Source organism: Metopolophium dirhodum, chromosome 1, assembly GCF_019925205.1.
Source record: "Metopolophium dirhodum isolate CAU chromosome 1, ASM1992520v1, whole genome shotgun sequence".
NCBI lineage: Eukaryota > Metazoa > Arthropoda > Insecta > Hemiptera > Aphididae > Metopolophium > Metopolophium dirhodum.
Genome location: NC_083560.1, coordinates 104,536,738 through 104,564,538, shown reverse-complemented (window position 1 = coordinate 104,564,538; position 27,801 = coordinate 104,536,738). Strand labels below are relative to the sequence as shown.

The following is a 27,801-nucleotide window of genomic DNA, read 5'->3' as shown; positions in this document are numbered from 1 at the left end:
CTATAATACATCATGTATTGTCATGATATAAAAATATAATAAACACGTGGAACAGTTAGCCGGTTAGATTTTCAAATCACCCACCCCCCCCCTCCCCAAAAAAAAAAACGTGTTTATCCAATGCTTGAAAAATAACTAAATAATGCATCGTCAGAAACCAACGCGAGTGATTCAGTCCTTGCTAGACTCATGACATTACTATTAATAATGACTAATGTAATCCACTTAGTAGGTAGTAGTTGTCTGAATATTCGACCGTTTACCGGAATTACTTTCGTAAACTCAATCACATTCACAGACTTTCAAAAAAATTCTCATTAAAAATAAATCACTTATAATTTAACTGAAACAAAGAGTATCATACTCTTATTAGTTATTACCCTCAACCCTGCTCAGTAGACGTCATGACGTGATTAAACATTTTTAAATGATACAATATAATAATGTGACTCGGCGCGGCGCAGTGGCTGAAATCAATCACGCGACGTGATCAAGAGTAACCAACGGCCGCTGCCACTAGTTCTCGGATGGGTGACCATCTGGGTTCGTTGTGCGCAAAAACCTTGTCACACATACACGTGTTCCTAACCGACCGTACCAACAGTCCCAACCCTACTGCACCAACCCTATCAACCTTACAAGCTATGACCTCAGTCGTCGAAGCCTTAAAAAATCTAATAAAAAAAAAAAAAAATATATAATAATATATTATACCTACAACTACCATTGATTATAAATACATAATTCATAATCAAAGCTACTACCCGGATATTTGATGGATTTAAATATTATAGTATTGTATACGAGAATATATTATTATAATTTCATTATCTACGGGGTGTCGCCAATGGGCGACTTCCCCCTCCTGTAAATCAATTTCCATCACATTTACTTATTGTATAACTTGTAAATACAGATTGTGAATATTATGTTTTGTTCAATAAAAAAAAAAATTCAACTTAAAAAAAAAAAAAGGTGGATAAGTGGATGTGAATATTTGATGATATTATTGTGAATAAAGTAATTTATATATAACCTATTTACGTGGAGCCTTGTTTTAAATTTTCAGTCCTTAGCTATAAAAGTTGAACATTGTATACATTTTTAACTACAAAATAATTAATAAATTATAAATTTGATAAATGTTGTCAACATTTGAACTTTAAATGCTTATAAAATAAAATTGTGCCTATGTATTTTTAATATTTTTCAACTGCTATTAGAACGATATATCAGCAGCCTTATGTCCGTAAACAGCTCAAAAAGAGTCAAAATATTTTCAACATTTTATGGTGTATAGAAAATGCTAATATAAACATTCAGTGAAATTTTCAAGTATCTACAGTCATTCGTTTTTTAATTACAATAAAAAAAGTAAATTGTTACATGAGAAATCGAGTAAATATCAAATGTTGTAAAAATATAAATTTCAGACGCTCATAAAAATTTAATTTAAGTTTCTTCTAGACATTTTTTTTTTGATAAAGGTAGACAAACTTATGAGTAATCTTATATTACATTTTCAAATCTTAGATTTAAAAAGAAAAATTTTTATGAATTCTCATCAAAATAATTTGCTATTTTTCGTGATTTTTCCGTATTTTGTCAAAATTTGAACTTTAAATGCTTATAATTAAAAACTGTGACTAAGGATTTTGAATTTTTTTCATCTGCCTTTGAAACAATAACCTAGGAGCCTTCTATTAAATTTTCAAGCTTTTTTACTCAACAGATAAAATTGTATTAATATTTATAGAAAAAAAAACTAAAAAAATTGAAAACTGACAATGGCCGTAAACAGCTCAAAAAGAGTCAAAATATTTTGTAAATTTTATGGTGTATAGAAAATGCTAATATAAACATTCAGTCAAAATTTCATGTCCCTACGGTCATTTGTTTTAGAGTTACACCAAAAACCAAAATCGATTTTCTCGAAAACAGATTTTGCGTAAAAATTCCCGTTTTTCCTTAATTTTTCTTTTGTTTTTCACGTCGCTTGTGAAAACTACTGGGAAATTTTTACTTTTGACCCCCCAAAGTACCAACTAGATTCCCTTTCCTATCAGAAAAGTTACTATTGAAGAAAATCCAAGCACTTTTACTGTCCTAAAAGGTGATGACAGACACAAAAATAAAAAAAAAATAAAAAAATAAATAAAAAAAAAAAAAAAAAAAACACATCATTGTAGAATCAATACATTCATCGCTTCGCTCAGAATCTAAAATTTCATTATGACCCATGCACATTAAAGTATGTTCATAATACTCAAGTGCGGAAAATATAAAAACCCGTTCAAAGTTTTCTGATTTATTTGTGCTTTCAATCTTTTGTACACATTTGTACATATAGGACTTCATTTGTCTGATAGGTTTTAATAAACATTTTATTAGCGGCTTCCCTTGAACACATGCAATAGGGTTTTCATTAATTTTTCACTCAATTTTTGTTAGAACTCTCTTAAATGACATTCTTTTAAACTATTCAACTTGAAACTATGAAAAATCTTAATTAAATATTTTGGTATATTTCACGTCTGAACTCTGAAGAACAATTTTTGGTGTAATAATAGAACATAATAGAAGCGACAGCTATCAAAATACCATTGTTCACTGAAAAATATTTCAGTTGACCTTGAATCCACTGTTATCGCTTTTTTCCAAGGCTGGGCATTAACAAGTTAATTAAAAAGTTAAAGTCAAGTTAAAAAGTTAATATTATACTAACTTTTTTACTTAACTAGTTAATTTTGGCTTTTTATTAACTTAACTGTCAACTGTTAACTTACTTAATTTCTTTTTTAAATTAACGTAAAAATTAACGAGTTAATTTTCTATTTCAAGAAGTAAGTTAAGTTAATTTATTTTGTTTTTAGTTTTATTATATTTCACTATTTTAGTCTATTTCATTTTCATGTCAAAAAATATTGACCGTGAATTGTTTTAAGTAAAAAATGTATATAATTCGAATCTAACTAATATGGAAATACTGTATAGAGTATAAACCCTATAATCTATAATTTAATTTTGAGTTGGAAAAAAATTAAGTACTCTAGCGTTAGTAAAAAGTTAACAAAAAGTGTGTATTAACTTTTAACTTAACTGAGTTAACCTATAGTTAAATTAACTTTTAACTTTTAATTTTTTGTTATTGGTGCACATTAACTTAGCTTAACTGAGTTAAAAAAAATCATTAACTTGCCCAGCCTTGCTTTTTTCTGTGATAGTCAAGATAATGATAATTGTAAAAATTAAACCATTTTTCATTTAAGTAAGTATAAATAACTTAGATTTAATTTGATTTATGCAAACTTACTAATCGCTACCAAACAACGTAGGGATAGACATATGTTAATTAGTGTATACTTAAAAACGACTTATAAGTAATACTTTAGGATAATATGTTTATTGAAATAACACATAGAAAGAAAGATTACAACATCATGTCGAGTCTTCAGAATAATGTAAACAAATCGATCAGCTGTTTGACTGTCGCTTCTATTACCTATATGTTATATGGTATAATTAAATATTTTACTAACAAAAAATAATTATTAATATTGTTGTATTGCACTTTTACGGATTAACAAATAAAAAGTGCCTCAAACTTGACTTGTTTTTTTATATTTATACATTATACCTGATTGTATATTTTAACTCCTGAAAAAAATATACAGTAATCGCACTGTACATGTAACATAAATGAAACAATTGGCGTAGATTTAAATAATAAAAAAAATTACAACGATCGTACATGCTTGCAAGTATAATATAGGTACGTATATTTTAGGTTATACTTAAAATAGTTATTAGTTATCGATTACATGATTTTTTTATTGGAATAAACGAATTAGATTACCTAACCTAACCAGTGTAACTTATAATGTCATTCGATAGCACATAAAAACCAATAAGACCACACGGTATTTCTTTAGCCTTAGAACGACTGCGGAATACCTATAATTTATTTTTCTTCGTCCGCGCATGCCAATTATTAATCCGGAACTACTTTTCCCCACCGTAACATTATTATATTATGTCCAAACAAGATTCTCCGCGTGACGTGCATTTTCGTTATGTAAACGGCGTAAGCACGCGGAATACAGTCCGTGCAGTATCTACACGAAATACTTGTTTGCCACTTTATATTATCGGTACTTACCCACGACTTTCTTTCGAGCAATATATTTTTTTCTTCAGCATATACATTATATCTTGACGGTTACACTTTGATTATGCAATACAAAACATCGGACCACGCCGCATCAATTTAATCTCATCTATTACGGCTCAACGACAGAACAGTCATCGTTTTTATTTTAGCGTATTTTGAATTTCGCTATAATAATAGGTAATAATAATACCTATGTATAAGTATGTATACATCCACACAGAAAATCTGTTCGTATTGAACATTACGGCGGCGGACGAAAGTAAAATTTATGTAACAACGCGCGAATAATTAGGCGGAATTTCAGAAGACAATTTTCGTGAATCATGAGTATAGGTAATACACGATTTACATTGCGTGGATGCAAAACATTCAAAATAGGTCACTAATATAGTTATATTTTATAAATAAACGAATATCGGGTAAATAGACAAAGATAGGTACGTAAAATGTATGTATGTGTTAATGCGAAAAATATGAGATATGAGGTACTTGCAACAGGTGTCTATAAATAAAAACCTACGCAAGTTATATTTTACTTTATAATTTAATTAAAGCCATCTTTGAATGCAATAACCATAAAATACGAATAAATGTATGGGTATTAGGACATTACTGTAGGTAATGTACCTACTTACTATTTTTAATGATAATATTAAGAAATATTTTTTGATTCTCACAATTTCGGTAGAACGTAATTGTTTCTAACCTACTTGGCACCTGTGCAAGTTTTGACAATATATGTAAAAATAAAATAAAGTTATGTACGTAAATAATGCACGATAAATATTACGACGAATTAAGATCATAAAATAAATATTATTATTTATCCATCGTATCCATTTGTACAATTATACACTTTTTAAACATTACCTTAATTATTATGTCATATTGTAATAATAATATTTAAACAAAATAAATAAATAAATAAACTTGGTATGCATAGTTGGTATATGCATATATTTCATGTTTGGCACAGTTCGAATAATAAATAGAAAAATAACGTATTCTGTACAACTGCAAGCAGTCATAATATAATATGATAATTGTATTATTACTGTTATTATGTTATATAGCTCTTATTGGTACGTAAATATGATGTGGCCATAGTTCAACCAGAAATGTCCTGAATTGGGAAGGGGTCTATGATATATAGGTATATTTTAGATTCTGAGCGGAGAGATGGTTTTACAATCATATGTTATTTAAGTAAAAAATATTCAAATTTGAGAGTGGTCTCTGGTAGAAAATAGGATCAACTTAGTATCTATTGAGAGGCTAAATTAAAATGTTTTTAATAACAATCGGAATATACTAAAAAGAAAATTACTGAAATACGGGAAGATTTACGCTACATAATTCAATTTTCAACAAAATCAATTTTATGTTCTTGATGCAATTTGGTATCAAATAACCGTGCAGGAGATATGATATGTTCACCAATTATTAATATTGGCATATTAAGTTAATAGTAGCATTTTTGATTTTGCTTCCTTTTTTTTTATAAACGTCGATAAACATATTTTGTATGCTCTTTCAAAAAGCTTGACAACTTAATACAAAGAAGTTGTTGTATACAAGGCTCCTCATTTTATGCATCGAGGAAAAATTATTAAAATGTCTGTACTGTTAGGATCTGGATTTACCTTGAGCCATATTGTATTCTTATTAGGTACCTATGTACCAATGTACATTTTATACAATGTTTATTGAAATTTGATATTAACTAGATAATAATGTTCAACGAAAATATTTATAGGCACAAAATAAATTAATAACTGTGAAAGTCGCTCTCATTTGTAGTAAGTACCTACTACCTATGTTTTGAGTGTATCTCGTCTTTGAGTAGGTCACTGTAATGGATGTGCCTATAATGGATCTATTTAATTATTTTCTTTAAGTAATTTAATTTTTTTTAGTACTATAGGTCCAACTTATTTTCATATACATATTACATATTTTATATTACATTATTAACTATTGTAATATTATATATTACAAATAAATTACTGTTATTAACTTAGTCAATACCAACACGTCCGTCCCATAAGATAGTATGCATAGCTATAGGTTTGTGATATAAATAGCTTAAAATTAGTCAAATTTGTAAAATAAAATAAAAACATTTTAAGGTTATAAGTAGGGATGAGAAGTTATAGAAATTGCATATTATTATCCATGTCTTTTGTTTAAAGCTATTTATAGCTTCAATTTACTTTATTCACATAGATGTATTTGTTTTTTTGGTTGTAAATTAATTTAATAATAGTATAGTTAAGTAAAAATAGTTATATAATTATTTAATAATATAATAATAATTAATTATCTATCAGAATGTAATTGTTATACTAAATTTTTTTATGCATATTTATTGGCATATTTTCGTGTTTTTTTTTTTGCGCATAAGTACATGCATATATTGCTCATTAATTTTATCTCCTATAACTTCTCATCCCTAGTGATAAGTTTCAAGTATTTAAATACTTTTTGACCACGTTTTACAATGAATTCGATTTAACATTTTCAGACTAGAATATTTTTCAGTATTTTCGAACAGTTAAATACGCATTTCAGTAACTGAAATTTCAATCGTATAGACTATAAACTATATAATATAGACAATTGACAAACATGAGCACCTACGACACAGAGTATCATAACGTACGCGAGTGTCAATAAAATAATGTTCAGCTGTACTACACCACAATAACACAATACTGCAGTCTGCAATAGTAAGGTTATAATGTTATAACAATTAACAACAATCAGACTATTTTGTCAGTGTGAATATTTCGAATTATTACTGTTTAGTATCGTAAAACGGTTATGATAGACGCTATAGAGGACGCCATACCAGCATGTGTTGTCTCCGTCTTACGTAAAGTATAAGACAGCTATTTTTCATTCAGTTGAACCAATTTTGTGTTGAGAGATTTAAGATTAGACCGAATCAATCTATAGTCGAACTTATCTGTGTTGTGTCTCAATATCATATTTATTGAGGGAGTTATGATAATTTTTAAATTGCAATATTTAACATACCTACCCATAACTTTGAAATATCCTATAAAATTGATGTACCAACACATAAATAATGCTACTTTATATTTTATGATTTTATCAACTCAATCTAATATTAACAACACAATATTACTTCTACTGAACAAAAAACGTATTTTTGAGTAGGTACTTACCTGCAGATCGAATTCTTTACTGAAACGACGCTCTAGCAAGGTAGGGCCATAATATACTACATATTATTATTCTTTTTATCTGACTATGTCTCTTTAAAATAACTGTCACCATACAATAATCTTTTCATATAATTTTAATAATAATTAACAATTTATAAATATAATATAAAAAATATAAAAAAAATATATATTAATATATTTTTTAATTTATAATTTATTATGTTAGCACAGTATTATGTCAACACATCATATTTTTACCATGCATTTTGATAGTAGTTAACTAAATTAACTTACTAGTTAGCAGGGTCGAATTTAGATACACCTGAGCCCGTAATTCATAAGGCCCGGGCCTAGGCTGTATATTTAAAAGGGCCTAGGACGTCACCTGTTCTAAATCTGGCTTTGCTAGTTACTGGACATTACTGTCAATAACTGTTTATATATTAGGGTGGTCCTTACATTAAAACTTCCAAATTTCTTATTTATCATCCCAGTAATTATGGTTACATTTGGATAGATTACTAAATCTCTGTATGTGCCTGTAAGCATTGAAATTGCCTAAGAGGGTAGTTATTCAGTTTTTAAATTAAATTAAAACCCATAGAACTTAAAAAAATTAAAATACTAATGATTATTTTAACTTATTTAAAAAAGATATGCCTATTAATAAAATTCAAAATTATGCTTAAAAAATATTTCAATTATTTTACATAATGTGTATTACAGTTATTTAAATATTTTTAACTAACAGTTGAAGTAGATAGGTACATTAAAAAGTATTGTGTAGAACTATAGAGCAATTATGTAGTATTTAATTTCGAAAAAATAAGGTAGTTTTTACTCATAAGTATAAATGTCTTAACTGATTTTCAGTTTTAGCAAAAAGGTATTTTTTTAATTAATTATAGGTCAACACTCCACATATACTATAGATTATAGAACATATATTTTAATTCCTTATATAATATACTATAATATACTATATTTTATATTATTCCCAAATCATTCAGTTTCAACTTAATATGACACCGTTGTTGACACTTTTTGATATGGTTTAAGTTCTTGTGTGTACGTGTGTTACTGAACCATATATGATCGTAGATACGTACCTACATAATATTATTACGATATTGCGTCAATAAAATATTTGTCATAATTGATTCTGCAAAAATATTCAAATATTTTGAAAGATTATTTCTACGAACAATTTAATAAAATTCACATTTAAAAACTAAAAACACTTAATAATAATCATTGGATATTATGTATAAATTAAAATATATTTGTTTATGATTTTATAGTTAAATAAACTATAATTTCGAAACTTGACAAGCTATACCTATTTAAAAATATAAAATGTAAAAAAATAATATAATTTATAGGCAATCGTTCCATTACCCATACCATTTATTATTGTGAATGCGTTACCTAATTTAGAAACTGGAATTTATTTATTATTGAAATTTTTTTAAAAATTTATTTGATTATAATATGGAATTTTTTGTTTGGAACTCTATATAAAAATATCATTTTAAGTACACAATAAAATTAAAATATTTATGGTCATATTCTGTATATTATATATTATTATTCACTGGCATGAATAAAATATATTTAGTTTATAATTATTTGATAAGACGTCTTGTTACCTAGTTATTATTATTGATAAACGTCATAAACTACGCAATTTTTATTTTACTATTATTAAACCTATGTTATTATACTTACTAATCACACAATCCAATTTGTATACAATGTGACATGTGTATTCAATTAATTTACGCATTCAAATTATTATGCGATGATTAGTAACGCAGCGCTTTCAATGTTTCAAATTATAATGTGCACTATCCCGTGGTGATGAGCGGGTCCAAGAAAGACCAGTGTCCAACCCGACATGCTTGTATCCTGCAGTCCGGTTTTTCGCCAATTTATATTATTACCGTGTCTAAATTCATGGCTGTTTGTCCTCCGACCTCCACGTAAGGTTATGCGTTTGGATAAATAAATAGTCACGCATTTCTTACAACGGCACAAAAACCACATTTAAGTGATTTAACAGTTTTATTTTTATTTTCCCAATACCAGATTAATACGGTATATTGGTAGGAATAGAGGTAGAAGTAGGTATACCTATTACTGCACCGCCTTAACGGAAAACAGTGATGCTAATTTCGCCGATTACTAACCGAATATTTTGGATTTCTAACCACTGCGGTGACATGCCGTCTCTGGCCGTTGTCACTATTTTGAATCTCTCTGGTGCTGATGTGTCGTTCGCACCGCTGACGACGGAAATTCGTAATCGGAACGTTCTGCAGCCGAAAGCAAACAATACGCGCTCGCAATCCGAACAAATAAATGACCATCACTAGAAAAAAAAAAACCGTCAAAACGTCCTGCTTCTAATGTCATTCTGTAATCCGTTTGATTCGTCGTAGGTATCTATATATAAACTGAATAATTACTCGATGCAAACGGACCGTAGGTACATAACGGAAACAGAAAAAACAACAATAATTATAAAACTATCGTTACATCGATTAAACTCGGATAATACGGTGCATATAGATGGATAGATGTAACCTAACCTAACCTAACCGTTGTATGACTATGTCACGTGGCCGATAAGATGTCGGGCGATATATTATCATAATAATATTACATAGGTAGGTAAGTTTATACAATACATGTATAATACAAACATATTATTATTACATAGGTACGAGTGTTGCATGTAGCCGTGGTGTAGGCGTAGGTACACGTGTGGAGAAGAAAACAGGAGAGGGATAATATGGAAAAAAGTTTCACTTTCGGTGTCACCGCTCGAATGTTACTGTTTCGTCAAAAAATATGCGGCACGCGTAAACTGTTATGTACCTATATAATATTATAGGTGTATGGGATAATCCAATTAACTGGCTCTACTCATTTTCTAAGAAGATCTTTGAATTTTTTGATTTTAATAAAACCTATAAGTGGGTATATATATATAGGTACCTACTTATTACTTATATATAATTACTAGCTGATCCCCCGTGCACTTTGCGTTACCCGTTAAATGTACAAACTGTATATGACTCAAACTTTGTTCAATGCGTTATTTAATATTCGGTGTATAATGTTCTAGATTTATCTTAACTTATCTGTTGCCCGGAATAAAAATTCTGATTCGCAACAGTATATTATCAGGTAGGCAATCTACCTGCGGTAGATCGCGGACACCGTGCTGTTTGTATATAAGTGTATGATTTAACTCTAAAGTATCAAACTTATACCAAGTTTGTCATTTTTACTTAATTCCACCTACGGTGGATTAATATAATCAATTAATACAAAATCCTAACCTAACATAACCGTACTAAAATCCGATGATTAAAAAAAACCAAATTTAATCCTTTTTAAATTAGCCTATCTTCTTCCCAGAGGTCTAATCTACACACAAACATTCATTTTAGATTCTGAGCGAAGCAATGAATGTATTGATTTTACATTGATGTGTGTTTTTTTTTTTATTTTTGTGTCTGTCATCACCTTTTAGAACAGTAAAAGTGCTTGGATTTTCTTCAACAGTAACTTTTCTGATAGGAAAATGAATCTAGTTGGTACTATGGGGGGTCAAAAGTAAAAATTTCCCAGTAGTTTTCAAAAGCGACGTGATAAACAAAAGAAAAATTAAGGAAAAACGGGAATTTTTACGCAACATCTGTTTTCGAGACAATCGATTTTGGTTTTTGGTGTAACTTTAAAAAAAATTACTGTAGATACTTCACTGAATGTTTATATTAGCATTTTCTATACACCATAAAATTTTGAAAATATTTTGACTCTTTTTAAGCGGTTTACGGACATTGTCAGTTTTCAATTTTTTTAGTTTTTTTTTTCTATAAATATCAATAAAATTTTATCTGTTGAGTAAAAAAGCTTGAAAATTTAATAGAAGGCTCCTAGGTTATTGTTTCAAAGGCAGATGAAAAAAATTAAAAATCCTTAGTCACAGTTTTTATTTATAAGCATTTAAAGTTCAAATTTTGACAAAATACGGAAAAATCACGAAAATCAGCAAATTATTTTGAGTTGAGAATTCATAAAAATTTTTCTTTTTAAATCTAAGATTTGAAAACGTAATATAAGATTACTCATAAGTTTGTCTACCTTTATCAAAAAAAAAATGTCCACAAGAAACTTAAATTAAATTTTTATGAGCGTCTGAAATTTATATTTTTACAACATTTGATATTTACTCGATTTCTCATGTAACAATTTTCTTATTTTATTGTAATTAAAAAACGAATGACTGTAGATACTTTAAAATTTCACGGAATGTTTATATTAGCATTTTCTATACACCATAACATTTTGAAAATATTTTGACTCTTTTTGAGCTGTTTACGGACATTGTCTGTTTTCAATTTTTTTAGTTTTTTTTTCTATAAATATAGAAGTAGAGTATGGTAACTAACATTGTGACACGAGAATTTTATATATTAGGTTAGTTTTAATCGGTAACATGTTATTATTATTTTTACTAGGTAAGTAGAGGTGATAATTTAGATTTTTTCAACGACAACCTATAGATACCCAAGTAATTTTAATGTTTCATGATCGGAATGAGACAACTTTTGAAAAAATTACACTGCAGATACTGAAAAAAAAATGTATTTTTTTAGATATTAATAAAAGCATTTAAAGTATAGTGTGGTGGACTACAACTTAAGTAAAGTATCTACCTACTTCAATGTCTTAGTACGTAATGTAATAATATAATACCTGCATGTAGTGATTATAGTGGCTTCGAACAGTCAGCCAAAATCGTACTAAAATATTTGCAGTGGCGTCCTTAGAGGAGGGGCTAACGGGAATTATTACTTTAAAAAAATTTATTCATCAAGTTATACTAAGCAAGACGTAATTTTCATATATGTCTGACCTGAATGAATTCATTTTTGAAAAAACATTGTATTTGCATACCAATTTTCCCAAAACTATCTGTAATTTTTCGGTAAAAGTATGAACTATAGTACCTATACTTGTATTAAATTGTCTAGTCTTAGCTTATACAAATTTAATATTTTATAAGTTTTGAACTACAAATTAACCTTGGTTTTGACGAAATTTGAACTTTAAATGCTTATAAAAAATAACCATGATGAATATGTATCGTTAATATTTTAGCTATAATAAAAAATGACGTATTACATTTTTAAGCTTTTTGACCGGATAAATATAATATAAATATAATAAATAATTTTTTATCGAAATTCATAGAAAAAAAAATTTTATCTAACCAAATACAATCCAAGTGAGGACGGTATAACCAAGCTGGTTACCAAACAATTTTAATAAATTTTAATTTTTTTTCTCCAATTATTTTAAAAAGCACTGAGCATTTTCAATTTTGACTTCCTAAAAGTATCAACTAGATCCAATTTGCTTCCCAAAAACATACATTGGGCGTCGAAGCTTTTATTATGATCAGATAATTTTTTCTACCACACAAGTTGAAAAGTTACAAACATTTTAAAATACCCCTCCCCCCCTCCCCCATTCAAAAATCCTGCGTACGCCACTGAACATTTGCATTGAAATATACAAAAATTGACTTAGAAATTAAGTGTAACCCGTTCTTTCCAATCACTCTGTATATCAACTATTATTATCTGCTGATATATTTTATTCATGTCCGTGTGAGCTAATCTAAATGCCTTTGCATAGCAATAATATGACATTTAAGTGTCCGCCGCGCACTTGCAAACATAATATGCGTGTGATTGGCTGTTTGTCCGTATTCCATAATATTATTACGTTTATTGTGGATATAAATTCCAGACGATTTCTCGTTGGAATGTCTACCAGAGCCGGTTCATAAAAATTTCGGAGAAATCTTAAGATTTAAACAGTTTTATTACTATTATATTATTATATTTCACATACTCGACTGCTAAAATGCGCATACTTATGAAACGCGATAGTAGATAGATCATAGGTATTAGGTACATACATACATCAATAATATATTATAACTAGCTGATCCCGTGCACTTCGTTGCCCGTTAAATGTACCAACTCTATATGACTCCAACTTTGTTCAATTCGTTATAATATTCGGTGTATGGTGTTCAACATTTATCTTAACTTTTCTGTTGCCCAGAATAAAAATACTGATTCGCAGCAGTATATTATTATCAGGTAAGCAATCTATACTTGCGGTAGATCGCGGACCCTGTGCTGTACGTAAGTTTACGATTTAACTCTAAAGTATCAAAGTTGTACCAAGTTTGATATAATACGGTGGATTAATATAATCAATTAATACATAATCCTAACATTTTAATTTCTAACGTTTTGTTTATCACCATACAAACGAATAAAAATAACGATTTTAGTTATTTTATTTTAATTTATAGTATCTATTAATTCAACTTACAGACTATAATAAAATATAATAACAATATAGATCCAGACTGACAAACTATCTCAGCTCAGAATCGTTTTTCGTATACAATGATATGATATCATTGAATTCAAATTTAATACAATCCATTATACATTGACCCACTTGTAACCTACTGTACAGCAGAGTGACATCCACTTACCCGCTTTTTATATATATATATATTTATTGGCAAAAAATAATAATACAAATTAACAAACATATAATATAATCCACTATTATTATTTTAATCTGCAACAATAAATTAAATTTTTATTTTATTATTTAGTTTATTTTTTCCTGGACAGATGGCCACTGTTGTATTTTTGACATCCAGATTTCCTACTTTTCCAGTGGATTTTCCTAAAATTTTCTTTCATATAAAACTTTTCCATGATCGGTGTACTCTTACGTTTAAAAAAAGAATCAAGAAGACCCGATAAGTAGTTCCAGAGTTTACTGTGTAAAAAGATTTTCATTTCACATTTATATTGTTAGATTAATACCTATGATAAGAGATTGTGACATAGAGCATTTACGTAAAAAAAATATCGGTAAAATTACCAATAAAGTGGTAAAAATGGTAAAATAGAATCTAAGGTTAAATAATAAAATAATCTTAGAGCCATATTTTTTATTAGTTAAATTTTATTTATATTGTTAAATGTTGTATACTTGACAAATTTAGTTCTTTCTAATAATAATAATAAATAACTAAAAATGGATCATTGTTCAGTATCAATACATACCTAATAATTATCATCATAATTAAATTAATAAATAGTTAAAATTAAATTATCAAAATGAACACAGAATTTATTTAATTTTTTTTATATTCAAAAGTCAAAACCTTTATATTTATTTACTTTTAATTATTACCTACTTATAGTATATTATACAGTGTTGAGAAAATTGAAAATATGATTAGTATAATAATTTATTATAGTATGAGTTATCAGTTGATAACAAATATATATCTTTAGAATTCTGGGAAGACGTTTTTTATTGCATTTGATTGGAGGGGCACACAACATTTGTTTGGGTAAAAAATAATTTAGCGATAACAAAAATTGGTAAAATTTACAGTAAATTTTCAGTATTCACATCTCTACATATGACCATATATTGATAATATATTATCTACATCGTGGCCTACACCTATAGGTTATAGGTACATAATGAATTATTATTGAATGAAATATATTATATTTCATTCAATAAATTAAAATTGTATTTAATTACTAATTTTCTATGTTTTAATTCATACTCATTATATTTTGAATATAATGACTACATCTCAATATCTCATTCAATATGAAGGATATAGGTAGCCACATTTGAGTAACAGTCTTCGAAAATACTCGTTCTTAGCTAATTTTATGCCCAATCGAAGAAATCTTATTTTGTGACTATATTATTATCCAATATATATTTGTGGGTGATATATAAATATTTGAGGGGGTTTACCACACGAACTGCCCTAAGCTACTTCATTGTTGCATGTCCTTTTATAGTACTAAACTGCTAAAGCTTATTTACGAAGTTAATGCCTACCTGCATAGTCAAACACATAGTAGTATACACTTTTGGCAGTAAACTGGGTAACTCTTTAATACATCGTAACATAATATAACTGTTTATTTTATTAGTTACTTATGATTATATCGTTTTTATTGTTGTTGTTGTTGTTCACGTATCTGGTTTTAAGCATAATTATTATGTAAACGGTCACTATGTTTACTTCCATAACATTTATTAACGAGCACAATTTGTAGTTTCATTTTTATCGCCTAACTGTCTTAACCGATTGTACATTTTATTAGTTAACAAATTAAAATCATTACACATATTTTTCATGGTCTACCCGTTCAGAAAGTGGACAGGTTGGTATAATTTCTCCGATGAGTTGGATAAGGAAATAGGAAGTGTACTGCTTTGGAGTTTGAATACTTAAAGTAAACTGCAATAATTACGAATTAAAAACTCATTAGATTAGGTACTTACTACGAACAGTGACTAGCAGACTACACGTTGAGCATAAAATAAATATTTAATTTCGGTGAAAGGTCGTTGAATTAAAACAGATAGGCAGACGAATTGAACACAATTGAAACCACTTGAATTTGTATTGAAATATTTCAGGAAATAATCATTTCCATATCTATAGTACATTCTACATAATATTCAATTGTGAAGGTTTAGGTATGCATAATAATACAATTAAACGGACATTAAGATATTTTTAATTTTTTTTTCTTCAACGTATAAAAATGTAATACGTTTGAAGATTTGAAGTCTTGGAGATAATATTGTACACATTATACTATTTTATACAATAAAATACTATGACTGATGTTTATAAGATATTAATATTTGTAGATATGATAATCTATTGATCATTAAATGGTAAAATTAATACAAAAAATGAAATTCACAAAATAAATATAGAAATATCAAACGAAAAGAATGCAAGAAAAATATTCCAGTCAAATCAATTCCGTTTGACGTGTTGTTGAACACGTGAAGGATCGGCAATATTATTTAAGCATGGACGATTTTAAACGAGATTATTATGTTAAGAAAGTATGATTAATATGGTTTATATATTATTATTAAAATACTAAAACATATAATTGTTTATATTTTTATCATTATTTTTTGGGTTACGAGTTTTTATTTTTCAACTAGTCACATAATATTTCTTATTTTTCAATAATGTTTTGTTGAGGTCAAACATTACAATAGGCAGACAATTTGTTGTCTAGTATAATTAAATCAATTTCTTGAAAAAACAATAGTGTTCGGTGAGCAGAAAATAAAAGGAGATACCTACATAATGTAAAAAGAGAAATCTAGTGCAATCAAAACATTGCGTTATTTAGAGTAATTTGAATTTGTGTAAGAATTCGACATTTCATTACGAAGAAATAACAATCAATAAAATAATACATTTCTAGAAAATAATTTAAAATATCAGTTCATAAAATTAGTAAAATTGCTCACTATTTGATGTATATACCCATTTACAATATACAACAATATATTTTACGACTGATTGCCATACTTAAAATTAAGTAAAATCAACGTAATTGAATTCGTCTAAAAACTAAGTATAGATATAGGTAAGTTATTTTTTTTTATAAATAGTTAGCATTTCCATAATTTAAATTTTTGTAATTAACAATAATAGTATACTACTTTATTTTATTAACATTTTTATGACATAATTTGCAAATATTCGACTAGTTTTGAGCCATTTATAGAAATTTTAAATTTTCAACCCGGTTATTTTTTTTTTATCAATTAATGTTGATAAAATTATTAGTTCAAAAACAAATTGACGAAAACATTGCATTAATTAAATTAAATTATTATACAATATACACATATTATTTATTATTAGTAATAACTTTTAAGTGAGATTACCTTACCATCCAATGGCATAAATTAGTTAATGGTATAAAATAAATAGGCAATAGCCATAAATAAATCTAAATGTTTTGAAAATGTTATAGTGCACATAAAATATAATAATTATACATAAAAGTTTCTAATCTCGACGTACCTATTATAATATTTTAAATAATTAAAATTGTTGTTCTTCACTATATAATACTTAAATTTATCTAAATTTAAACTTTAAATGTCTATAAAAAAATTGTACTTGCATATTTTATAGATTTTTAGTTCCAAAAGTTTGTTTTAAATCTCAAGCATTAGTTTAAATACATTGAAAATTTTATAAATTTTGAACTACAAAAAAATTTTGTCAAAAAATAGAAGATTTCACATTTATCTAAATAGTTTTAAAAGAGTCAAAATATTATTTTTGTATTTTACCATGGATGGAAAATTTAACTATAAACATTTGGTGAAAATGTCAAGTAGATATTTATGATTATTGATTTTTGAATTGCAACAAAATAAGAAAATTATTTTCCCTAATTCGTTTTATTGTTTTTCGCCATATTATTAAATACAATTATTAAAAAAGGTACTGGGAGTTTTCTATTTTTTACCAGCTGAAGTCCCATATTAATTCACTTTTATACCATAAAAGATACTGAAGTTGAAAATCAAGGCATGTTTACTTCTTCAAAAAGTAATGACTAAAATATTGTGTGAAAAAGAGTATAACATTATGTATTATATAGCCACTAACCAGGGGAAGGGAAAAAAGTGCGCAGAACTGGTATATTCTCTTTTGTAACGGAGTATAGTGCGTGGTAGAAGACAACATGTCCCTTCTAAACTCCCTCCATAAATGATGAATGTACATGAACTTGTATAAAACGTCAGAGAACTAACAATGTTGTAGAAGAGATCCTCGAAACTGGGAAAAGTCCTATTAACTCATCATTCTAATATTTGGAAATTTATAGAAAATATAAAACATATTCAAGAAGAAATCGAAAATACTATTATATCCAAATAAGGAGTGGTCATACACGTGTCAAACCACCAGTCTCAAAAAAATTAGTGCTAATCAAGAACGAATTGAAAATATAATATAATAAATAGTAATTAATTATGCTCATCACAAAGAACAGAACGAAATCACTGTATATCCTTGAGTATTGGCTTACCACTTAAAACTACACTGATGTAATGAACTAAATTTACGAGAAATGTGAGATTCTTTTTTCATTTGGTTTTCTTAAGAAATAGACTTAAGTTATAAAATTATATACAAAAGTACATTGTACATTAAAAATAATTGACAAAATTGCATTGGGCTAAAAACAGATTGGACCTGATGTATAGGACCAACATTCTTGTTATTAAATTACTGTATAGATATTAAATACCAACTAACTAGCTTAAAGAATTCCCATATCTTTTTTTTTAATTTTCTTCAATTACAATATTACTGACCCACCCGGCGTTGCCCGGGCAAAGATTTGTTTTTTTTTTTAATGTTTATGTCATATTCCTTATTCTTTTTGTGTCTTCGCATTCGGTGTTTTTTGTATGTAAAAAGTGTAAAGTCGAATAACTGGTTCATGTGTCTAGTAAGTTTGAATGGAAATTGATTTACGTGCAAATTGGTTACTTAGGTTGGCAATCCGTGGCCAATATGCAAGCAGTAAATCAGGTACGCAATCCACCTGTAGTGAATTGTGGACACGACGATGAGCTACAGTAAGTGCAACTCAGCCCCCTAGGTATGGAATCTATGCCGACTATGCTCATTAAATACTCACAATATCTACAATAGTTATGAATAGCCAACAGGTAGTCGATAAGAAAGATCACCAATTAATAAAAATGTATGCATTAGTTAATCAGTAACCACCTTGTTAATTACTCTTATTCGAATATCTCAATGATTTTCTTGCATGCCACGGAACGAAATAAGAAATTTTAAAGCACATCTAGAGGAACCAAAATTCCATATTCCAAGTTTATAGTTGTGCAAAATTTAGCAAATGCGTTAAAACTGTGAAATGTTATACTCTTTTACTGGAAAGAGTGCGCTACTGTTGTATTCTCACAACCTCTTATTTTCCCATTTAGGGAATGAATGTAGTATGCCAAAAATCTTCACGAGTTAACCCAACTACTTCCTAATGTTTCATGGCGATCGGGTAAATAGTGTAGATATGCATAAAGGACAAACAGACATAAATTCGCTTTTATGTAGCTTATATCGATTGTAAATATACATATTATCGCATAACTCACAACGTAAACGCTGTTATACACTTGTATGTAAGAATTACATAAAATGCTTCTCAATGTTAACGTTTATTCGAATACATACCTGATACCTATGATGATAATTACTAAACTACGTTTAATGCTTTGTATGCAAATATTAATGACCATAACTCCATGAAATAAACAATTCTGAATATAATATTATGCTCTCGTAGGAATATTTTAATCAAGTACCTATGGTAATTTACAGAAGGTACCCGAAATCCATCTACATGACGTTAAATAAATTATTGTTATTGTATTCAATTGATTTTTTTTCATATACTTCGTAATATAAAAAAGAATGTAGGTGTGTACTTAGTAAGTACTTATAATATTAATTAAGCAAAATTACATAACACTATATTTTGTGATAATTACTGTACAACTTCATAGTAAAGGTTGTTAATATAATATACTCTGAATAGTGAATATATTTTGTTCCGTTTGTTCACTCCCACAGTCGCATTCTACGGTTACCATATTGTATCCCCACTTATATAGATTTTTCTTTGTTCGGGCAACACCCACTCTTAATCTATTAACTGTTTCCATGTGTTCCATTCACAACGGTATCCAGGTGGAAGTTTTTCCATTGGTCTTACTTTAAAATTATTGTTTTGGTTCAATGCGGTCCACCTTCGATTTCGTTCATATTCAAGTGATGTTGTGAACTCCGGGGTAGATTTCAAAAAGTTTCTCCTTGTTTTTAGTCTGCTTGGGGCTGGTTGGTATCCGTGGAGTGGGTGCCTTTCATCTTTTGTCTGGGCTGTTTTTTGAGCATCACTGGCCACACTTCTTCTAATATCAGGGGTGCTATGCCAGCTAAAATTTTTACCAAAGGTATGGGTGTGGGTTTTAAACATCCAATTTTTAAATGGCGTGTTTCGTTTGTAGCTACATCCACCTTTTTCGTATGACACGATCTGCTCCATACTGAGCATGCATACTCTCCAGGTGAATAGCATAAGGCGAGTGCTGTGGTTCGTAGCAGCTGTGGGTTAGCTCCCCGTGTTGTCCCGGTTAGTTTCCTTATTAGGTTATTTCATGTTGCGACTTTGATTTAGATTTTTTCGAAATTGCTTTTAAAAGTTAATGTCCTATCTAAGGTGACTCCTAGGTACTAGGGTGTTTGTGTATGCTCAAGATTAGTGCCCCGCCACTGTATTCTGAGTTCTTTTCTAGCCTGCTTATTGTTGAGGTGAACTACACTTACTTGCGTTTTTGTTGGGTTTTAGTAAGTTCTGTGTATAGTATCTATCCAATTTCTGGATCGGGAGCGTTTGTTCAATTTTGCTAAACGTATGTCTTTGTAAATTTATAGCTTGATCGTCAGCGTATAGAAAATTACAGGTAGTTTCCATAATGGGCTGGTCATTCGTGTATACGTTGATAACGATAAGTATTGGTGCCAGAAAACTACCTTGAGGGAGGCAATTTTTTAATTTCTCTATCTGCATTTTTTAGTATTTTAATCTTACGTGGAATCTTCTATTTCGGTTTATTGACTCAATTATTTTCGTCAGGTGGTAGTCATTAGTTATTTTATATACTTTGTCCAGTAATAGGTTATGGTTAACAGTGTCATAAGCTGCAGTAAAATATATAAAAACGGCTCCGCTTATTTTTGTTGTTTCGAAACCATCTTCGATGTTCTGTGTAAGATTTAATATTTGGCTGATGCAGGAACCCAGCTTGATTTTTAATAAGGATTTTTTCCATGACTGGGGTTATTCTGTTCAAAATTAATCTTTCATATAACTTATACAGATGAGATAGTAATCAGATTGGCCTGAAATTCTTTGGTTCATTTGATAATTTACCAGATTTTAATAATGCTATCACTTTTGCCTTTAGCCATTGTTTTGGATTTTTGTTGTTTTACGACACTTGTTCAAAAACTTCAGTATCCATTCCTGTGTGTTATTCCAAAAGTACTTAATTATTTCTGTTTGTATTTCGTCTATTCCGGGTACTTTATGAACGAAATCTGGTCTAGAAGGATAGAGTTTTTTTGATAAAGCCACTCATTGTCCTCGATGGAAATTACCTGTTCCATCCTTTCGTCAGCGTGAGTGCATTTCTCACCGATTATATTGTAGACAACTGTAGTTTCTTACAAAGAATATACTATTATTATGGTAGGTCACGTCTTCGTTATGAACACACACACACACACACACACACACACACACACACACACAGGCTGACAGGTACAAATTATTATGCCTATATAAAATTATAGGTATTTATGTACGCACACGATAATTATAATATAATTTTATAATATTATAATTCAACTGTGGGTCGTTTGCTGCAGCAATGAAAACCCGTAAACATATTATTACTATCATTATTATTACGGCCGTGTCACTCGTGTGTCACGATGAATTTGAACGTGCAAAAGTCCTCGCAAGCACCTATTATAATATAAAGCAAATCGTAAATATATAGCGTACAAGCACAGTATATGGTAATGAATTTAGGTATAATATTATGCGCGTAAAAACCACTCGATCACGTCCGGGGACCCGAATATTCGTCAGTCATTGCCACAGCCAACAGGCCTCTGTGAAACGACCATAATATTATTTGATTCATTAATAAAATTAACATTTAGGTGTATCACCTATAAGCATAATAATATTCGTGATTCCTATGAACCAGTCACCGTAGTGACGATACTTAGTAATATTATAATAAATACTAGGTATAGGAACACATCACAATTTATTATAACTAGGTACAATATTATTTCATAAAATTAATTTTACAACAGAAACCCAAAATGACATTTTTTAATTATAATTTTTTATGTGTTCAGTCTTTTACATTAGAATTCGGAGTGGCAGTTCTAACAGCATTTTTTACGGCAAGTGATTTGTACTTTTTTAATTTACAAAATTTTATTTTTAAAATATTGGTACCTAGCCCATTTAACAATTTCTATTCGAAAACTGTGTGTGTGTTAATAGGTATTTGTACTTTCATAATATTGTACAAGTTCATTCTTAACTTATTCTATTATATAGGTATTTATATAATAACATTTATCCCTCTACAAGTTTAATAAATTATTTGAATTATTATCTTTTTATTATTATATTTAGTTTTACATTTAAATAACTTTATTTTTTAGATTTTTTAGACTAACTACGAACTTTCAGCTACGACATTTGATTATATTATTATAGGTAAAATAAGTTTATATTAACCTCTCATAATCTTCTGCTAAATACTCATTATCGTATCACATGTACGAAGATATTGTTAACAAGGATTATTATCAATTCTATAAGAATTAAATACACAATATAAAACAAATAAAGGATCAATTTGTATTTTTTTATCAAAATTAAATCGTTTACCTACTTAAAATAGATAAATTACTTATTCTAGATTTTGACACTGTTGATAGTTGTGTTCAATGTATCAGAGTTATCAAGTATGATTTCAGGTTGGTAGATTCATATATTTCTCATAATACTTACATTATTATTGTTTTTATAATGTTCAGCACTAATAATAAATTTGTTTTTACGTCATTCAGATAATCCCATTGTTTTGATCACTATATTCTTATTACTACTCACTTGGCTCATGGCGATTGCAGGAGCTAATTCGGTAAGTTATAATGTTGTCAATAACTAACAATTGACTAATAACTATTACTAGACCTTTTAAGATTACCAGACAAATTAAAAAATAACATAAATCTTAACCACAAAAGATAATATAATATAGATGAACGTATCATAGAATGAATCAGTCATATAAGTTTTCGTTCAATGTTTTTTAAATAACTTTCAACAAAAAATATTATAGTAATTCAATTTCTAAAACCTAGAAGACTTTTATATATAAAAGTAGGTCAGCGAATTTTGGTGGTGGATGTTTTTCCTTCGTCCCTTCGGGCCTCGGACAGGATAGTGTAATTTTACTGTATTCGATTTGAATGCAATGATTGCATTTGATAAAAAACGATTTTGAGCGGACGAGGGAATCTTTTTTATTTAATTTTATTCGTTTCTATGGTGATAAACAAAGCGTTTTAAGAACAGCTTAAGAACGATATAGGTAATTTATATAATTATAATTAGGAAATATCATAAAAATGAAAAAAAATATAAAAGAAAAGAAAAAGCTCATAAGTCGCTCAAATGTTTTGAAAATTTTACCATGTCTATATAGGGCTAATATAAGTAAACAACCCAAATTTCAAGTTTTTATGAATGTTTTTAACCAAATTACAACAAAAAAATCCCAAAATTAAAATATCTATAAATAGCTCAAAAATGGCTAAAATGTTCCGAACTTTAAACCGTAAGGAACAAAATCCAAAATACAACAAAAAATATCTCTTGTCATTTTTAATTTGATGCAATATTTCTGGTAGTGAACGTCGTCCGTAATTATTTAATATTATAAAATCGTGAAATCGTTTTTTCTCTTTTAACCGCTTTTAGTTCGAGTAGCGTTTTGATGACCTCTTTAAAGTACCAGCTCAAGAACATTACCTTTCAGTAAAGATGCTATACTTGATACTTTTGAGCAAGTTTAGAGGGAGAAAAAGTGTTTACAGAATAAAAAATAAAAAAAAATAAACATCATTGTAAAACCATTACATTCCTCGCTCCGCTCAGAATCTAATAGGAACAAAATTCTATTATATTATTATAATAATATTGATAAGTTAAGCAGGCAGTACTTGAAATGATTGAGTATTGAAACTTGTTGGTAAGGTATAAATGGTAGTAGATACCTCTTGTTATGTTTAACTTTTAACTAATATATACTCAATTTAATCGTAGAGGTCAAGAACATTGATAGCTTTGTCAATTGTTATTTGGGCCATCTTCCTTATTGTGTGGCTAGTTTTATCGTTATACTTCAGAATACTCATGCAGAATACGTAATATAATATTATACACTATCATCATCACAATAATATTAATAATACTGTTAAAATATTATACAGCGACTTCTGTGTATCGTACGCAACGAGATGTGCACCATCTATGTGGCTTATCGGCAGCAACGGAGGCTATTTAGTTAATGACGTAATGTACCAATAAACTGTATTCTATTAAATATTATTATATATTTTGTGTTTTAGAATTTTAGAATACAATACACTCTGTAGTAATCAATGTTTGAATGTTTCCATTATGTTATACATTTTAAATTGCAATTAACTATTTTGAGGGTAATATTACCCCGTTATGTACCTAAGCGCACAGTAGTACCTAAGTCAACACAACCTATAGAAAAAAAATTCTAACTTAGTAAAAATAATATATAGAAACACTGTATCTACCAATTTATAAAATCAAATTAAAAATAGTATCCATGACGGGAGCAAACTCTATTAAATAAAGGAATAATAAGGAAACATTTCATTATTAATCCGCCTTTTGTTACAACGGCGAAACATATACATTATAACACAAAATTAAACACTATTCTACTGTTACACTTACCACTGTCAATCAAATAACTAAATTCGAAGGTGGCTTAACCAAAAATTATGACTATAAGCAATATATATACTATTAACAATTATTTGCAGTAGGATATCGGCTCCGTAAACCACGATATCGTATTCAATATATTATTTATAGCTTGTATACAAAAATATGAAAAATTAAAATAAATGATAACATTGTTCGAAAAATCGTTTGAGTATAAGGTATAAAATATCATTTCTTTGATCTGCCGTCAATCGTTCGCAATCATATTACTATACAAGTAAAACGTTCACAACCGAATAAAACCGTAATTTACAATATTATAGTATCAAAAAATTATATTTTTTTTTCTTATTGTACATCACTGTTTGAGAATAGTAGGCATAATTTTGCGACAACTATAATAACATTATATACACACACTGCATAATATTATTATATCAAATCATGTATAAAAATTAGGTAGGTGAGTACTAATAATAAAAAGTAAAAACGTCACTAACCGTAGTTTTTAAATTGTTTGCTGAATCTAAATAACTTTATATGTAATTAATATAGCAGGGTTGTAATATACAAAAACATAAAATAATATTATAATATGTATCATGACTTGAACATTTTAACGAATTTTAAGACCGAAACACCTGATTCACCCGAACTAACTACGGAGTCGCCTGAAATTAATGAAAGACGAAGGTTATGGACGATAATGGACTTACCAGAAATAACTTTTAAGACTTTTCACCCTGTGAGGACGAACGTACTACTCCAAGCGACCCCTGCTACTTCTGCTGATAATACTGTTATTTCAAATCAAACGACTATGATGATCGGTGTTAATAACGGGTGTGGGTGTGAACGTCACCCGCGGACGACGACTGAAAGTCCGCCGAGCGATTTAATAACCCGCGTCATCAAGTACCGTAAAAATATGGCGATGTATCGTCAAACCGCGGAGGCGGCGATACGACGAAAAAAAAAAGAAGGGAAAAAAATTAAGGACGTATTGGATGATGATAGCGATGACGAAGATACAACTACTGAGGAACCTACCGAAGATGAAAACACAGATACAATTACAGCTACAGCTGACCCCATAGAATATTTGACCATGGCAATTTTTTTACGTAAGATTCCACTATTTTATTTCTGCATACGTGACGTTGCCAGTCAATGATGATGATTACAATCGATCTATGGGTATATGGGTAGTAAACAAGCAGGGTAGCAGGGTGACCTATCGAGATTTTCATCTTCCTGTATTAGTATAACGGGAAAACGCAAAAAGTATGATTAAAATATGGTTGTATATAATATCGTCTAAGTGATATATGGCACAACTATAAACTACCAACTGATCCCGTGCACTTCGTTCTCCTTTAAATGTACCAACTCTATATGACTCAAACTTTGTTCAATTCGTTATTTAATATTTTATGTATGGTGTTCAAAATTTATCTTAACTTTTCTATTGCCCGGAATAAAAATTCTGATTCGCAGCAATATATTATCAGGTAGGCAATCTAGGACCCCGTGCTGTCTTACGTTAGTATATGATTTAACTCTAAAGTATCTAAGTTATACCTGCAAGTTTGTCGTTTTTACTTAATTCCACCTACGGTGGATTAATATAATCAATTAATATAAAATCCTAACCGATACTATTGAAAATTATTATCCAACATAAATTGAAATAGTTGGAGCATACATAAATAAGCTTAATATTACTGGGGTTTGGTAAATTGCATCAAATTCTTTATTAATTTGATTATAAATACTAGTAGTATTTGTTTTTAAAGTTGCTATTTAGAGTTTAAGACCAAGAATAACGTTAATTTTTTCTTCTTATTAATTAAGAAGAACTCTATTTATCTAAATTTTTGAACCTATGCGTATTCTGAATTTTGCTTATGATAACTGGTGTATGATTCGCTCCACGATTGACTATCATTTAGTTCACATACATTTTATTGAAACACCTATGCAATAAATAGCAATTTTATTCCAATATGGAATTATGTAAAATAAAATGTTGCTTATTAATTATAAATAGTAGGATTCGTAAGGATTATTTACAAAAATTCAAAAATATGTAGCTGAATACAAATTCGTTCTTTAATTATACCATGCACAATACATGTCTACACTACATTTATCATAACTCTGGGTGATGCAATTTTGTTTTGTCCTTCTCAATATTTCGATATCTTTCGATAAATCGACATTTTTCAAAGTCCCTTTCAACTGTATGGGATTATTGAATGTGAGTGCGAAGACGAAGTTGTTGATTATGTAGTTATATCTTAAGTCATAACTCATAAAAGCGTAAGGCTCAGTGACTGTTGTTTTTCAATTGAAATTACTGCCCTATTAATAATAATATTTTTGTTACAGTGCTGTTTCTGTATGCGTTGTATGTACTATTGTCCTATCACAGCGAACTAAAATTTATGCGGAATTGTAAATGTACATTTCTTACATAACATCACATACTATCACTACGTAAAGGCAGCCATGAAACAATAGTACGTATTGTACCACATAATATGTCAATGTAGAAGGTGGCTGCGATGATAGAAGGCTAAACCGTTAAAATTTTAAAATAATTTTATTTGAGTGAATATATTTAGGTTTTAAAAAATGAAAAATAATAAAAAAATAAACAATAATTGATTTGCTTTATTTTGGAATGTAAAAATCACAGTTATTAAGAGGAAGATAAAATGAAAATAACCATGACAATTTGGCATATTTACACTAATATAAATGATACCCGGGGAAGTCTGTTAGCTGTATATAGATTTTTAATATATACTTAGAAATTGAGTGATTAGTAATT

The 27,801-nt window shown here is 28.6% G+C and overlaps 1 protein-coding gene across 1 annotated transcript; it reads left to right on the top strand.

Moving 5' to 3' along the window:
- The first annotated feature begins 22,282 nt into the window (after positions 1–22,282).
- LOC132933862 (uncharacterized) lies at positions 22,283–27,445 on the top strand. The gene is made up of 7 exons (XM_061000134.1): positions 22,283–22,366; positions 22,894–22,951; positions 23,045–23,118; positions 24,306–24,406; positions 24,473–24,554; positions 25,597–26,089; positions 27,357–27,445. Exons 1-7 carry the CDS (start codon positions 22,283–22,285, stop codon positions 27,443–27,445), a joined length of 981 nt encoding a protein of 326 aa, XP_060856117.1.
- The last annotated feature ends 356 nt before the right edge of the window (positions 27,446–27,801 follow it).